The sequence below is a fragment of the Chiroxiphia lanceolata genome, chromosome 2, assembly GCF_009829145.1.
Source record: "Chiroxiphia lanceolata isolate bChiLan1 chromosome 2, bChiLan1.pri, whole genome shotgun sequence".
NCBI classification, from domain to species: Eukaryota; Metazoa; Chordata; class Aves; order Passeriformes; family Pipridae; genus Chiroxiphia; species Chiroxiphia lanceolata.
Genome location: NC_045638.1, coordinates 22059219 through 22077583, shown reverse-complemented (window position 1 = coordinate 22077583; position 18365 = coordinate 22059219). Strand labels below are relative to the sequence as shown.

General features: G+C 37.4%; 1 protein-coding gene across 1 annotated transcript in view; it reads right to left on the bottom strand.

The window, feature by feature from the left end:
• Positions 1 to 332: 332 nt before the first annotated feature.
• Positions 333 to 18365, bottom strand: part of PUDP (pseudouridine 5'-phosphatase) — a 66295-nt gene continuing 48262 nt past the window's right edge. The window contains exon 4 of the mRNA XM_032678772.1: positions 333 to 3258. Coding sequence (XP_032534663.1) covers positions 3082 to 3258 — 177 coding nt within the window. The 3' untranslated portion in view covers positions 333 to 3081. The remainder of the gene's footprint in view (positions 3259 to 18365) is intronic.

Here is an 18365-nt window from a genome sequence, read left to right as displayed (position 1 = left end):
ATGCCTGAAGCACATGTTCTACATTAAGCCAAATAAAATTAAATGTATCCTTAAAATTAAGCTGGTGCTTATTCTTTGCTTAATAAAAATGAATTAAGCATGCGTTAAATATTTATTGGGATTGAAGTCTGCTTGCTGAGTTAGAGGATAGACTTTTCGGATTAGTTTTTAACAGTCCTCTTCATACAAACACAGATGGAGCATTCAAATGTCCTGATTGCTCACATGTTCTCATGATCTGTAGCCAGGATCTGATATGGATTTTTTTCAGTTCAGTCAGAACAGGACTTCATGTGGAAAGCAGCAGATGGAATGAAGGGAGGGAATCCAAGTTTTTAATCCTTTTTTATTTTTTTTCTTTTCTGAACAGATGTTGTTGAGATGATCAAGCTACAGAGCCACAAATCCAACCAAAAAGTGGGTAAAGTAATATATACAAACATATGCTGATATTTGGTATATGGTTAATCAGGCAGGCTACAGTCACCTGTTGCTGACATCAATATCCACCTTGCACATGATGGAGATGACAGGATTTTTAAGGTTACTGTAGAAAAATTTAATTTTATGTGCTGTTTTGATTTCTCATTCAGTCAAGAGAAAAGCTAACCACAACACTTAAAATTACTTCAATAACAGTTAAATGGTTCAGCTCAGGACCAGGAAGCCAGCGAACCACCGCCAAAAAGTATATGGAAGGAAATTTTATTAAAAGGATGAGAAGGTTACAGCATATGGTTCAGGTTCACAGATTTCAGTTTGGGGCCATAATCTCACTGACAACTCTCAGGTGGGATACTAAATTAATGGAAGAGTAATTTTATGGGATAGGATTTGCTGTTGAGTTAAGGAGCAATATTTTTCTGACTATTAATTTTCAGCAAAAGATAAAGCTATTAAATTAGAATTGCAGGATATGCTGATCTCGCCATGGTGGTCATGATGAAGTAATTCTGATTTTGTCAGTGATATATTTATTAATGTCTCTACATCTTTAAAAAGAAAATTCAAGACTTTGATTACAATTCCTTCAAAGTAAAGTATAAATGAGACATGGCTAATTTTTTATGTTTTGTAAAACTCCCCAGTTAAATTAAATATATGCAAAAGTTTGAAAAAGTTACCAATTACAGCTTATTAAAGCTTGTTCTACCTAGTAACTTCCCTGTTGGAATACAGTAATTATGAACGAAGGGGATCCCAACAGGCACCTGTTTTACACTTGAAAGCTCGGAATTACTGCTCTACAGTAACACTTTGTGTTATGTAACATCAGTCAAAGGAAGAATTATACAGTGATATTTCTGTTATCTTGTCTGGGAAGACCAGAAATGGAATTCAGGTTGGGTGGGACAGGTTGTTTTTACTACGCAAACACCAATGACTGCAATATCCATGGGCCTAAAGAAACAACACAATATGCAGAATACTTACACAGAATCGATATTCACCCTTTTTTTAAAAAATGCTTCTAGAGCCTTAGAATTAAAAGTTTAACTGCAAACTACTATATTATATGTACTAAAAAGATTCCAGTACCACTTATGGACTGATCATATGGAATAAAATTTCCTTAATTTTTGAGGTATAAACAGACTACAGTAAAAGAAAGTAATAACATAAAGATGTAAAAGTTTGAGGGTTTTTTAAATACAGGAGGAATAAAATCTAAGGAAACTCACCATGAATACTGAAGGGTCTATGATTCATTAATTTTTGTTCCTGACAAAACACCCTTAAATCTAAAACAGTTAAAGACCAGAAATGCCTAGAAAATATTTTTGTGAGGAAGATCAAAATTCTCTGATTTGACATATTTCAAGTTTCTTGTTTTTATGGAGTTCGATAATTTATCAAGGTTTTGGAGTACCTCCTGAATACTGAATACATTAGGTTTTTAAATGCTGAATACAATAATTCATTCTATAAAACTGTCATAAGCCCTACATACTATAGCTTTCTTTAGACAAAGTAAAAGACATTGCTTCTACTATGTCATACATGTAGTTGTGAATTTCACGAAAACCTGTCTACATGTCTAGTATTTTCTAAAGAGACACTTGTCCTTGTACTGACAAGGTGTCAGAAAGAGACAAAGAGGAACATTTGACAACATAAACATTTTATGGAAATTATGGTAGCCAGGAAAATAAATTTTAAGCATTTCTTGAAGCCAAATGTTCAATTTCTGCATTTTAAAAATAGATAGCAACGCTCTCTGTAGAGAAATTGGCAAAAAAAAAAAAAAAAAAAGGAGGTAAGAATGGAAAAGTAAGGATAGCCCACAAAAAGCTATTTGGATACAAAGGAGTTAAGGCCATAGAGTTGAAGCATAGAGACAGGAAGCATTAATTGCATAAGAATGAAATAATCAGAAGGAAATGAAAGGAACAACATGCAAAACATTTTGGTTAACTTCTAAGATCATATAAGTTTGTAAACCTCCTAGCCAGCTATCACCACGTCAGAAAGGATAAGGAGAGAATTATAGAATAATGGAGGTTTTAAGTCATCTCGTTCAATCTCCAAGAAAAAAACATAATAAAAAAGCACAGAAAGTACAAAAAAATCCCTGCAAAGAGGTGGGGAAAAAAATAAAAAGACAACACAATACAAGGGGAATAGATGGGCAAGTACAGGATGAGGAAATGGATAAACATGTTGATAGCAATAAGTATCAAAAACAAGGTAATGGGATAAAAGCCAATCTAGAACAGATTTCTGGTTAAGATCTAAACAGTAAGTCATTCAAGTGGAAACAGAACCAGAAGCTTCCAATGCAATTACAATAAATTGCCTAAATAGTTTCATAATATTCCCAGAAAGCATTATGGTGTGCAGAGAACAAGACTGGACTCACTTCACAGGGAGATGCTGCTTTAATTTAGCATTTATCAAGAGGACAAATCATAAACGTTCCAGACAATTTTCCAAAGGTACTGTGCAGAATACTTAGTGTTAATGGGATTTTTGTGCTCTAGTTTTGACGAAGAGAGTAAAAGATGAAAAACAATCACAAAACCAAAATAAAATTTCATGTCACTTTTAATCCATCTGCAGTCAAGTGCATGCTCATAGGCATTAATCATATGCTGGTAAACCAAACAGTTCTGGTTTGAAATCTTCCATGGACTTCAGCAGCAGTGTTGCCTCCTTTTTAAGATCTGGATTTAAATTTTCATCTGGAATCATAACCACTTGCATTCCTGCTGCCAGGGCTCCTTTGACTCCAAGTGGTGCATCTTCAAACACAAGACACTGAGAAGCAAGGAGGTCAGGGGAAAAAAATAAAGAATAATGTTACTATGAACTTTAAATAGTTTGTTTTAAAAGAGAGAATGATCCCGAATGAAACTTAGTAGAAAAACTGAATTCCATTACTAGGTTAGACACTCCTAATCAGAACAAGGGCAAATGTCTCAATTCAAACATCTGCATGGTAACTAACCTTTAATTAATTTAAATTCAAAAAACATCAACAGACATACTTAAATCCCAGAAACTTGTTATCCAGATGTTCCTAAGTGATTTGTTGTTTATAGGGATGAGTTTAATCAGAAGCTTAAAGTAAAGTTAAGCAACTGCTTAAATACCTTTATAAGGAGGCAATTTAACTTTTCCAAACCAACTTTACAAAATGGCAAAAGCAGTGCTTTCACTTACAGGTGTGGCATTTCCTACATACACAAGATGGGGAAGACCACTACCTAGGTCAATAGTAGGTCTTTGGATAAGTGGAGAGTAAGAGAAAAATCACTTATCAGAGGAGTGCTGTCAAAGTCATCCTCTATTTGGTTAATTCTTCCAAAGCAATGATGAGAAAGAAAATCAGCAATTAGATTGTAAGGTTAGATTTAGAGAAGAGACAGTTTAGTCAGGCAGAAGTTCCATGCCTCACAACAGTCACAATCATTACAGATTGCAGTTTGGAAGCAAAGTTTTTAAAAATAATCATACATTATTAATGTAGATTTTGTAATTTAAATTCAGAATATTGAATAATAAATATATAAGATAAATATATTAAAATCATATGTTCTGAAATTTTATATAATAAAAGATAACACTTCTGGAGTTCATTCCGGAATTTATATAATGAAGCATCTCTTCCTGCCATTACATAGTATTCAGTTTGAATTTTTGGTTATGGACAATCCAAAGCAGCTTTTGGCATTCAACAATCCAAAAAATTATGACCTATACTGACACATGGTCTCTGCAATTCATACTGCATTTATTATCAATATTATTAGCACTGCTACTGCTACTAATGCCAAAATCACTGCCACAAGTAATTTCAGTAATTGAAAACAGGTGTTGGGATGGTTAGGGCAATTTTCCCCACATCTAGTAATCATAAGGCAGTGTAACTCTGCCCTACCACAGAGAAGAGGGGGCTGAGGGGAGACCTCATAGCAGTCTACAGCTTCCTCATGTGAGGAAGTGCTGGCACTGATCTCTTCCCTGTGGTGACTAGTGACAGGACCCGAGGGAATGGCCCAAAGTTGTGTCAGGGGAGGTTTAGGTTGGATATTAGAAAAAGGTTCTTCATCCAGAAGGTGGCTGGGCACTGAAACAGGCTCCCCAGGGCAGTGGTCATGGCACCAAGCCTGACAGCATTTGGACAGTGCTCTCAGGAACATTATGTGATTCCTGGGGCTGTCCTGTGTCGGACCAGGAGTTAGACTTTGATGATCCTTGTGGGTTCCTTCCAACTCTGGATATTCCATGATCCTATGAACATCTCTTAAGTTCTCCAACATAGAATTATTTCAATGCACAAAGTAAGGGATGCATCATGTTTGTCTGTTCTGGTTGTGCACTAAGAGATTCAAGTTGCAATTTCCAGAAACTTCATTATGTTCAAAGAAAACATTTTTGCCAGATGTATTAACTGTCTGCCCTATATATACCCATCTATCAGAGCCTGTGGAAGAGGAAAAAAGAATGAAGAACCCTTTCCTTTGATTTCTTTTCTTTTTAAAATATTGATTCTTGCCTTTCAATGTGTCAGCAATCACTTGGAGTCTGTCAAGAGAAAAGTAAGAGGTGCTTTCTACCTTGCATGTAATAAAGTAAAACTTAAGTAATGATTTTTAGTGAGCCAAAGGAATCACACCAATCTCTTTTGTGCTCATTTCCTTCATAAAGCCACTGCATTCCAGTTTGAACAATGTGGTATTTTCAAATGTAGATCATTATCACTATTACTAACTGCAAGTATGTAACCAGCTGATCGTGGAAAGTTTGGTACAATTGCTTTTAGAAAGAAAGCATGGTTCTGCCTATAGGTTTTGTTCTTAACAATACCTTAGTTCATGACCTTAAGCACTCTGATGACAGTAAATGAAATTCTGACAGGTTTAGCTTTTTGAAGAATAAGCTTAAATGTTGCACAGAAGAGCATTACCAAGGCCGTTCTGAAACCTTTTCTGATCTAGCCCATACAAAGGAATGTACTTCACTGCTCTGCCTTAAAAGACCTAATTGACTTCCATGACGTCACTAAGCTTACCATAGGAGAGGAACTGATGATTATGGAAGGCAATATGCATAATGAAAAGCTTAACTAATTCCCTGGAACTAGAAACAATTAAAACTCTTAATTACCAAAGAAGCCAGGCAAATGACCCATAATTACAGTGGCTTGAATGTTACAGGAAATAAGTGTATTAGGTCTTCCTGGAGTCTTTCTTGCTACTGACACTTATTGTCAGTAGCACAGCAGCATTTCTAATGCATAACGAAAGGTTTACAGAAGTTCACACACAAAATGGATTTATTAATACACAGAGATGTTATAAACTCTTCACTGTCCTGGCCCACCCACACACTAAATTTAGAGACATGAAAGCAGCCAAGTTCTTTCCCATTTTGCATAAGTATTGCAACATCAGCATCACTCCAACAGAGAGACAGATGAGATTTATACAGACTTCAGCTGAGATTCTGGCTGCTTCTCTGCATTATTGCCAAAACTTGTGTCACTGATCAATATTACTGCTATGAGATCTCTCAAAAGGTCATACCAATATAGGACAGTTCTCACTTTGAAATGAACTAAATGCTTAAAAAAGTAAAGCAGTGAAGTATATTAATTTATATTTCACTCTATCAATCCAGAAAAAAGAAAAATTAATCACTTAACAAAAGGAAGAAATAATAAGATCACTGCAGCATCTCATTACCTCATTTTCCTGCATGAAATTTAAGAATATAAGAAAAGAGTTTTAGTTAGGCTCTTGGTATGTATAGCAGGCACTCTCTAATCTATATACTGCAAATGTCTAGATGGAATATTTGTGTTACTAACAGGGATATCCATAAATGTTATTGCTGTAAGTGATAGCCAAGAAGCCTGGAAGGACAAAACATTAAAATGAGTTTTGAAATTAAGATTTTGGAAAACCTATATATATATATATGCATAGGGATTGCTTATCAAACAAATATCCTTGACCACATATGACAGCACTATATCAGCTCTAAAGCAAAATGAAGGATGAAATAATATGATGATAAATAAAGATGCCATAATTTATATACATGGAACTCATCTCCAAATTAAACACTACCATCTATTGCTCTATAAAGAAAGAACAAAGAGAAATATTTTATCATCTGTCCTCAAATGACACAGAAACATTTGGTATCATAATGTGACATGTTTGAGGCTTCTTATGGATTGCATATTATACTCTGTAACTTCTTTATTTATCACTGATCTTTTTCCCCTTCATGATGAAACCCACAGCTCAAAAGCATGATGGGTTATTTGTAAAATTTGCACTGTAGGAACATTTGGTAACCTTATACATTATTTTACTTATACATGCACAATGCAGTCTTCCATAAGGACTAGATCAAATTCCATAATATTACTAAAAAAAGCCCCAAAACAGGCTGCAGAAAGAAATTCACCAAGTACAGCAAATCACATGGATTTCAGAATGACACTGTTAATTTCCGTTAACCAGAAGGGGCCCAGGACTTTCATTTCTATAAATAATTTGTTGACTTTTCACTGCCAGAAGTATTTTTACTCTTCTCTTTGTGAAAAACGAGCCCATACTCTGTGGTCAAAATTCAAAACTAATTATTATCTAAGAAATAAATTATCACTCTGAAAGATACTACTACTGCAGTCATGGTTTGTCTTTTGTTCAACAGTTTTTACCTTTTTTCCCTTGCTCAATTTTTTTTCAGATTTCCAAAATAATTCATTACTGACTGTGTCAGTAGTGTGAGTGACCCAGAAATTTTCAAGAACCATAATGTAATTCAGAATACTACACAGACCCATATATATCCCATACAAAATGCTGAGATGCTGAAAAGGTGCTGTTTGTCATTTATGCGAGGCAGTGGAAATTCACAAAAAGAGAGAGGAAACGTGATCCATTTACCACTAGAGTTACTTAAACATAATTGAATAAATCCACTTTAAGCAGCTGCAATATTTTCAATTTTGGTCTCCTACTGTGTTAATTCTCTGATGAATTAACAAAAAACAATAATGAAATAACTTGATTAATGTTTCTCTCCTAATCTTTGGACTTACATTCCTTTCAGAAGTAGTTGGGAAAAATCTCAATAATGAGTACAATAATGAATTACACCTAATTTTATTTTAAGGACATATGCCAATTTGACTAGCCAGGGATAACAGAATCGTATTAAATATGCTGTTAAGAAAGTCATGCAGCTTACAGCCCTATGACTTAGTTCCATTAAGGAAAATGAGGACTAAGCCAAGGTGTTTTTAAATGCTATAACAAAAGAACAAACAAGCTAGAAACTTAAAATCAAATGAATTAAGCACCAGTGTATCCAGAATACTAACTACCACCCACCATTCTTTATGAGTCAATGATTCATATTAAGAACTGTTTGGAAATTATATGCACATATGCTTTTTAATTCAGATTTTTAATAACTAGCTACTAGGAGTATGTTGCAGACCAATATAAGAATCAAATTATTTACTATAAAACTTATAAAACAATAAATAATTAGCACAATTTAAGAAAAGGAAGTTTGTTATATCTGCACATAATTAGATCACTCTGCATTTCTAGCTCTTGCAGAAATGACACTTTACATTTCAGCCCACACCAGCAGCTCCTCTCTCACAAACCAGTTCACAGAACATTATCTTAAGGAAGGCCAGAAGGAGTAAAATGGTTTTGATGGGGAAGAAGGAGAAGAAATTTCAAATTTCTTGCTTGTTTTCAAGACTCAATCAAGTGAAATAAAGTGCTTCTGTGAGTGACGGTCGGCCCCAGACACAGCGGCTCTGTGAGGCAGGGAGAAGGTCACATTTACATGCGGGGTTACTCTGATCATTCCGGATGGCTGGAGCACTCTTTTCACAGAGCACTATGTGTTTAGAGGACAGCACACTGGGAACTTTGTATGGCAACTTGTGTTACAGGCCTCAAGAAATTCCCAGGCATTTCTGAAACAGTGTCCAATTATCCCAGCAGCAGAAATCTAACTCAATCAACTGCAGCTTGGATTAGCCATAGAAGGGTATTGTTCTTTTACGGAGAACACAAGGCAAATACTCAAGATGTTCTCTACTGAGGCTACTCATACTGCGTAACGTGCTGGGGGTTTATGCCAGTTATCCCTAAAAGTGGTGTAAAAAGGAATTCTGTGCAATGAAATAATTTGTGCTGCCTTCCCTTCCACACAGAAGTACCTTTACCAAAGCCAGACTTCCTTGACATGCAATGCACAACTCATTCTAGCAATGCACCTTGCACACAGAGCTCAGAACCACAGGACAATATACACTAACAGGGATCTCTGGAGGCCCTTTGGAAACAGCCCTATCCAATGCTGGTCCAGCCAAAGCAGACTGCTTAAGTCCTTCATCAGGTGAGCTTTGGGTGTCTTGAAGTATGCAGATTCCACATACCTCCTGGGCAACCTGTTCCCATATTTCACCACCCCTATGATGAAAATGGTTTTCCAAGAATCTAGGAGGAGTTTCTTGTGTTCCAGCTTGTGCCTGTTGCCTACTGCACGATCACTCTTCACTTTGGAGAGGAGGCTGGCCCCACCTCCTGAGCAAACACATCAGAGATATGAACCAGGTACATCCAAAGGAGGAACTGTTTTGATGTACCCAAATTCTAAGTCTCAAACTGAAACTGGAAGTAGGCACCATAAGTATATCCTGAATAAAAGCAATGAACTTTTTGCCTCAGGGCAAACCCGCAGGTGCAATTAGGCAGGCAGGTACCCTGCCTGTTTGTTTTGTGTAACTGGACACCACCACTGGCCTATAGTAAACTCATCTGGTTCTGCAGAAGACACCTGATTCTCACAGAACAATCTAATTTTTTTCAATTTATTTTGGCAATAGTTTGGTTTTGCTCTATACTGTCTCCTTGACCAGTGTTATTTTCCTACACAGAGAGATCAGCCTCCATACTGAAATTTACCTTAATCTGATGGAAACAGCACTTAATCATTATATAATCTTTGACAGAAGTGTTAATAACAACCTACATATGTTTCAGATATAAAGTCATTTCCTAACTTCTTCAGTAAAGAAAGAAAGGATGAGAAGAGGCATTCACCTTTAAACAGGTTTTCACTGGGAGTGCAAAACCATCACAGAAAATGCATTTTTTTTTTTTTTATTCAGTACAAGCTTCTCATTGAACTGTACACAACACAGTTTCACTGGTCTGGAGTGACTTGGTGAGATGTAGCTGCGTTATTCTTTAACTCTTCATGATCAGGAAGAAAAGAGGCTTTCTTTCAAAATTCAAAGCTGAAAGTTATCATAGAGAATATTTAAGATTGTTTGCATAAAACTCCAAGCATGAAGCCAGAAACTAGCACCTTGAAGTACAACAAACAAAACACTAACAACATTCTAATAATAATTTTTTACATTTTTCAACTACAGAAAACAAATACTTATATTAAAAATGGCAATTCTCTCTTCTCGCTATAGATTTTCTAAGAGGAAAATGGACAACAATGTACAAAACTAAGTTGGAAAAAATATTAGCTTCTAAAGTTAAGAGAAATATAAATCATCCTTTTAGGCAGTATTTGAATCATAAGGGTTCATCCCTTCAAAATACAGTCTTGTCCCTGGCATGCTGAAAGCCACAGGGCAAAACCACAAAATGTCTGTGCCCAGATTTGCAGAACCTGCTCTTTCAACACAAGCCCACCTGCGGACATGAGGTTATGTCACAATTCCATAATTTATTTTTGCAACCACAATCTAAAAATATCATATCTGAAATGAAATGCCTCATTACATCGATAATCAGATCTATTTAAGTAACTGCCCTCATGATTTCAAAAGATGATTTCTCAGCCTCCTATTTAGCAAAGGCTGCTTTGACTGTGCAAGCAAACAGAGCTCAGAATTCAAAACTTCTTACATAATTTTCTCTAGCTGACAAAACATTTCTGTGTGCTAAATAAACTATTTCTAAAGGACGTGAAATCTACCACCAAAAGTAAAAGCATTAATAATAAAAACCATATTCCTACATATACTATGCATAATATAACCCTTTTGAACTAATTATTATGAGAAATAATAAATTCAATGGACAACATTCTCCTAATCCTGAATGAGGGATTAAGTTTTAAGTGTATAGTAAGTTCTACTAGATCAATACAATTATTTGGTTAAAAAAAGAAAAAGAATATTAAGAGTAAGAGGAAAGTTTTAAAAAAAAGGAATATGTATTTTTTTAAGAGTTCCAGTAGAGAAATTGTCTTTTTCACAATAATCTCTAGCTTGTTTTTATCAGTTTGCTTTGTTTATCTTAGGGAAGCATTAATTACATTGGTATTTCAACCTATGAAAACAGCAAGATAGAAAGCCAGTGAATATCAAGCAGCTTTATATGAATCAATCATTAAAATAGACTGCTCCTCTATAAAATTTATTTCCACTGTAAACTCCAAGCCCAAATATTTCTATAAATAAGAAAAATATTACACTCTTAAAATTCCCATGTAGAAAGTGTTAATCTCATGTTGCAATATATTTCAACATGCTTCTGTCACAATTCCCCTAATACTATCATTTAGCTATTTAAAGTACTGCGTAGAAACACTTTTTTAAACGCATTGATGACCCAGAGTTATCAAGGTGTGCCTATTTTTCTATTAGACCAGCTCTGCTAGATAAGAGAATGCTAAAAGTCACTCCCACCAAAGGCTCTCAGTATGCCCTTATTTTCCATGAAAGAAATAAGAGGTGTAAGATATAAATGAATGCTTCAGAGTAAACAATGAACAAAAATTAAAAAAAAAACCATTTATTTAACTCTGCATTTGTATCATGCAGACAAATACGTGGTGTATCTGTAGTCTCCGTACAGTTACTCTCTCTCTCTGTGGCTTAAGGCTTATTCAATTTAAGATATATATGAGATTAGTAAGTAACACAGTAACATTAGTTTGGGAATACCAGCCACAGTACCAGCTACACACTACACTTGGCACGCAACTTCTGTCATTAGTAACTTCTTCTGGGTACTCAGATTTTCAAAGAAACTTCAAAGTTTCTTGTGCTGGGAACTCAGAACTGGACACAGCATTGTCCAGGTATGGCCTCACCAGTTCTGGGCAGAGGGGCAGGATCGACTCCCTTGATCTGCTGCTGGCAACACTCCTCTTCATCAGCTGCCTTTGCTGCAACAGCACATTGCTGGCTCATGGTCAACTTGGTGTCCACCAGCCATTGTAATTACCCTTTTTTTCTGAGCAAAGGAAATCAATTTGCTTTTCTTTCCAGTTCAAAAGTGTGCAGCCACACTCACTGGTGCAGAGAGAGATGGTACTGTAATGAAACTTCTAAATTTAAAGGTCTAAATAATAAATGTGCAAAAAATACTGACAAAACATATTGCTAAGTGACCATTAGAAAACCTATGATGAGAATATAAAACACTCCATTAGGAAGTGTCTTAGTCACCCCAGTACTGACATAAACACATTTCTTCACAGTTACGTCAAAGACAAATTGCCTTCTCTACAAATGCTTGCAGTCAAATTACAGAGAAGCACCTGAATGAGAGTTAATGTGCTTATAACACACACTTATTTGAAGAACAAAACTAGGTTGTCCCTGCAGAAGCACAGTCCCCCCTTCTTTTTTCTTCCTTTTAAAAACAAATTATTTGTATATATATTAGTAAGACTACCATGGCATACTGGAAAGAGTGATTTTACATTGCTCTAAGCATCACAACACATGACCTGAAAGAAACCACCTCTAATATGGCAACACAATCAGTTAAGAAATAGATGCCAAGGTATTGCCAAGAATCTGGATAAATTGACAAGCAGCTGAGTGCTGTGAGCAGCATTTTGCTGATAACTTGGAAGCTTCAGCGCCCAGACAGAGTATAAGGATTCCCTAGGGAAACCAGACTGCAGCAGGTGTGTCAAGGTGACAAAGTATCACTGCCACACAATCCTTTGAATGATAAGTTCTGGCTACCAGGTAAAATATGCTGTGACTACAAAAAATAAAGGAGGACAGGCTGTCAGATGAGAAGCAAAAGAGAATTTCAAAGCCCATGATTTATGACATGGGAAATATCTCAGGTGATTTTTTTTTCTCCTGTTTTATTTTTTAGAAGTTGTAGTGCTTTCTGTTATATTTCAAGTCTTTGCTAATTGATTCCAACTGCTTCTAGTGAGATACAGGTAGGATTCATTATTAAATAAACATAAATCAAACAGCAAACATGTCTAAAGATTAAGGACTGAAAATCTCATCCACACATTGGGGATTTATGTTCTGGGTCTGCAAATCTGGGGCTAAAAACTGCTTTTTCATAATCTTCAAAGGTTTGTAAATTCTACTCTTAGCAAGGAGAACAGTGTAAGAACAGACACTGAAACTTCTCTTTTCTCCATTGATCCTGCATCTGCAGAAAAAACATTTCAATATTTTTAAAGCCATAGAAAACAGTCTCCCCACAGATGACAGAAGTAGCAATTTAACAGGTAGTTCTACGGAATACCACTGGTTAAAACAGAAAGATACAATTACTCTGTCTAGAACTACTGTTACTATAAGCTCAACTAGATGAAGTTTTAACTTTGTTACCAAAAGAAACAGGAAGAAAATCTTACAAAATCAAGCAACCATTGTCGTTTTGAGCTCGTTCAGAGAGATAACTAGCATCTTGCATCTTGATGAAGAGCAAAGATGTTGCTTATAACACTCAAAATGCTTTTCTGGATCAGATGTTCTTGTGCTTAGCAGTGGTGGTGCTGCTGCCAGCCAAGGTTCTCTAGTCCATGTTTTCCTACTTCCCTGTCAACTAAAAAAGTTTTTCTCCCTGCTGTGGGTGCCTTCCTAACCACCCTTGTTCAAGAAAAGGAACACAGCTTAGGTAGACAGATCTTAACAAGAATCCTTCCTTCCAAATATTCTGTGGTTATGAAACAGCATAACACCACTAAGAACAAAGAGCATGTACAGAATGTAGCAGTTAAAATTGCCAAGTTTCTACACAGAGGGATCTGTACATTTTCATATCTAGAAATACATACGTATATATGCACACACAAATTAGTTTATGTGATAAAACTGCTAATCTTTGCATACAGGAAGGAAAACAGCAGGAGCAGCAAGGACAGGTGGGGGATCTGCTCCCAGATCATCAGCCTTCTAGAAGCTCATGCCCGTGATGCCTGATGGGGTAGGAGGAGCCCCAGCAGCCCTGTGAGGACCCCTGGTGCCACAAGGCCAGACCCACACAGACATGCCAGCAGGAGAGGCTCCATGGGTCATGGTACTCCATGGGAACGTGGGACAGAAGGGGCTGGTGGGGTGTGAGGAGGGACCATCTATTTCTGTGCCTGGCCATTCCTACACCAGTCTGCACAGCCTGTCCTGTCTCCTCTAATTAAACTCCTTTTCTGATAGTTTTCCTAGGCAAGGGCTTACTACTGCGCATGTACATGTGAATGGAGGTCTCAGTGTCAGTCCTGCTGTGGGATCAGGGTACCCATGTGCCCACAGTGCAGCACCTGCAATGATGGTGGGTGTGCAAGCGAGGGTGTGAGGGCTAGCAAAGAGCATGCTGGACTAGCTGGTAAGCAGAAGTGTTCTGGAAGCCAGGCATGTCCCTATGGGCAACGACACAGTCAGCGCTGGCTCTTGGAACAGCAGGGTAGTCACAGGGTAGCCTTGGTCAGCTACTGTACAGACCATGGCATCTGAGACTGTCTGTGAGACCTGTCTGTATGTGCACCGCATGGGTGTGGATAAGAGGAGGGATATGAAGGGAGAAGGATCTGCTCCAAGGGCTAGAGTGGGGCTGTGACCTTGGGGGCTTGACTCCAATAACCAGGCAGACTGGGATCCAGAGCCAGCTGAATACCTAAATCCAGTAGCTGAAAGGATCCTCATTGCAGGTTAAATATAGGGTAGATTTGTGTCACAAGTCTGTGTGTGAAAGTGACATAACAGATGAACCCACAAGATCAAGATAGGTGTAGGTTTGAAAACACAGATTTAAGCTCTTTAAAATTCATAAGCTTACTGATACTTGCAAAAGTCAACAGAAGGTTTGGCATTTTATTGTCTGCACCACAAACATGTGCACTTGTTGAAGAACCACAGCATTTTTAACATTTGCCAATTGAGGTGATTTTGGTTTATGATTTACACCCCAAAAATAAACAAACAAACAAAAAACACCCCAAAAAGGCCAAAACAACAAACTGTGTGGAAGACACATAGACAAAGGGTTTGCAAGTAAAATGAGAGCCATGATCAACTGAAACAGTATTGAACCCTTCACTGTATTTACAAAGAAATGCAAAAGGGTGGTTGGTTTGTTTGGTTTTGTCAGGCAACACAAGCTTTTAATATCTCTAGTCATTCAGACTTTCGACTGAGATTTATTAACCTGTCAAACAACAGCAATTTTACAACATATACAACTGCAGTTCATTTTGGAACATTTATTGGTCTGTAAACAGAAAATCCAGATTCTCCTTAAACAATCTGTCCCTTTTCTTCCTCTTAAAGCAAGAAAGAAGGCATGGAAGTAAGAGAAATTTTAAGTGAACAAGAAAGAACTATTTATGAACTTATTTACACAAATATATAAAAAGCATAAAGCTAGAAATTAATCTAAACTTTTACAGTGGCTATCTCAACTAAAAAAAAAAAATTTGGTGCCAGTAACTTACATCAAACAAAATCAAATATGGGAACAGAAATGAGAAACAGTTTTAATTGAAGGGGGTCACAATACTGGGATAGAGCCTCATCTAGTAGCCTGCAGAGGGGAGGTAGCCACAGCTTCATGCCCCCGGTCCAAAGAGCAGCAAGGCTGAGTACATATTCCTCAGCAGGCACACGCACACAAACACATACACAAATACATATATATATATATGTCTATATATGCATGGCTAGCCACACAGATCAACACCGTTATACTCAGCATTCCCATGGACCCACAGGGTTGTTCAGCTGCCTGTTAACTAGTGCTCACACACTTGCTTTCACTCGGTCATCCACTGGCACTGCAGACGTGTGGGCCGGGCCCCTGCGACCTGTAGTCTCACACTGGGGGCTGACACTGGATTTCACCCAGTTGCCAGCACCCAGACCCTTGCTCCCTCCAGCCACTGGCACCACAGACACATGGGCCTCTGCCTGGGGTCTGGTCCCAGTTGCTGGCCACACACACACACACAGACCCACAGAACAGATGCCCTTCAGGTAGTAAAAGAGTTAGAAGAAGAATTTGGCATTATAGGACACACTGCACTGGGAAGGAGCTGGACGTGGCCAGACAAATGTGTCTTACGCATCCAGCATTTTTTAACCTCTTATCACTTTGCTTCCCTGTAATAAATCTTGATCAAACCCCAAATCCTCTTCCTCTGCATCCCATACTGTGTGCCATGTCTTCGGCAGCATCTCCCCTCAGTCCAAAATGGGATCCAAGGTTGATTCACCTTGATGGGTCTCATGGCTGGATTATTGACCTTGATAGCTCTCCCTGGATAGCACTGGGAGGGTGTCCCTCCTTCTGGGTCCTTAATCTGGGCTTCTGTCTGCTTTCTGGACTCTGTGCTGCCCTGGCCTTATGGAGAAGTGCCTATGATGGGATGATGGCTTCTATGGTAGGTGTGGGAGCAGTCAGGCAGGGTGTGATTTGGGATCCTCCACCTGCCGTCACCTCTCTCATCTCTTTCATGGGTTGTAGACAAGCTTTTATCACACAACACAACATCTGCATCCCGTAGTGGATCTTCCTTAGGATCTATCCAATTCTATGCAAGTTTATGAATCACATGCTGCTTGATTCCTAACATGCAAGACCAGGAATCCAAGTAGTTTCTTTCACAGGTCTTTATAACTAGAGCCTGACATGCCATACACTACGCTAAATATAGAATCAATAGAAGGAAAAGCGATGCTCAAATCAGACATCCTATTTTTTCTTTCTTCTTGATGCTGCTATTATTCCAATGTTCAGTCTGATCCTAAAGCAATACACCACAGTATGTCACAAGTATTATTATGTCTTCATACTGCCGAGTAACTGAAATCCTTTTATTAAAATACAGCATTCTGTGATGGATTTCTTCATCCTTGGACTGACATTGGGCCTGAAGCTCTTACTAGTAATCACTTCACACAAAGCCAGATCACATACTCAACTCAGACAGAGAAGCTAAGGACTCAATTCACAGATTTTTAAAAATGGTGTGAAAGCTGATGAGACTGAATTGTTCCTGCAAAGAATATTTGCATTTCAAAATTTCTGAGAGAAACTACACTGAAGGCCTTTTCTGAATAATTGACTTATGGAACATTTAATTCACCCTTCATTAACACTGTATTATTAAAACAAAACCAGAGAAACAAGAAAGTTACTTCACTAAATATTAATCATCTTAAAGAAAATTAAGGCTGTCATTTACTAACATCACAGATGTAAAGAGGAGCTGTAAATAGGAAGATATCAGTAAAACAGTCTTCCACCAGCCTACTCAAAGTCAACAATCATCCTTCAAGCATACTTGCTCTTCAACTGATTGCTAAGACGATAAGGAAAAAAAAATCAAGTGACAGGAGAAAGGGACAGCAATAAATTGTCCAAACGCTTTAGAATTACTAGTTAATGCAATACTAGAAGATGAAACTCTGACATCAGTGTTTCTAAAGAAAACCTCTTTACTTTGAGAGACATGCCAAAGAGCACATTTGCAGCTGACTCCTTTCCACTATCTTTGTGAGATTTTAAATTTAGACATGTAGCATCCTAAACGTTCAAAGAGTTTCTGCTATAATGTTAGCCCTGTCACATCATCTACCAATCCTCTTGAGACAGAATGCTTAGCCTCAAAAAAAGTAAATGCTTTTACTATTTCAGTATATAGATCATTAACTTACATACTGTTTCCTCATTCTTCATCTACAGTCCCTAAAAAATGCTTGAGAAAGCCATGAGGACAAATGGGCTACTGCACATTATTAACTCTTTATAATTTATAATAAAGCTATATAGATTACTTAATGCAGTCACAAATTCAAGTTTTCATTTTCACCTTCAAGGCCCTATATTATCTTACCCACAATTACTGCATGTCTTGCTTTTATTTCCCTCTACTCCCTAGACATCCTCTATCCTTTGACTTAATTGCATTCTTTATCTCCTTCTCCCACTTTCAGCTGTATGTCTTATATCATGCTGACCTCCGTGCCTTGTACAATCTCCATGCCTACGTTCTTCGTCCCTCTTCAGCAGTATCTTTAAAAATACACTCTTTCAGGAATCATTGGTACATGCTCTTCTTCCTTCTTTTCTTATTGCTGAGCTATTAACTGAAATTCGTCTTGCTTAAATCGCTTTTGCTTCTTGCTGGACCAGGGTAGCAGAGAACACAGCTGAAAACTAATGCAGAGCTGGTTGATTTGCTTTTTAATTCTATCAGGAATGACCTCTTTAACTCTTTAACTCTGAGGAAAACTGAGGGACAATATTTGCTTGTAATCTAAAGTAGGAACCTGGAATCTTGTTTAAAAAGCCACAATGTTCATTAAATAAATGCCAATCAGTGTATATGTAGTGATTACTTTCTACAGGCTGTGTCTGTACTTCTTATAGTCTTAGATGTTTATATATATTTCGTAGTGCTCCAACAGTTGTCCAGAGCAGGCTCCATGCCTATGATCCAGCATACATGAATATGATGCTTTTTACCCGCTCTTGGTTTAATGTGTACTTAAATATAAATATGATGACCACACTAAGCAGCAATGGCACACAAACATCAGGGATCTCAGGAGCCTTCCTAGGTCTAGTAACCGTCACAGTATGGTAGAGTTA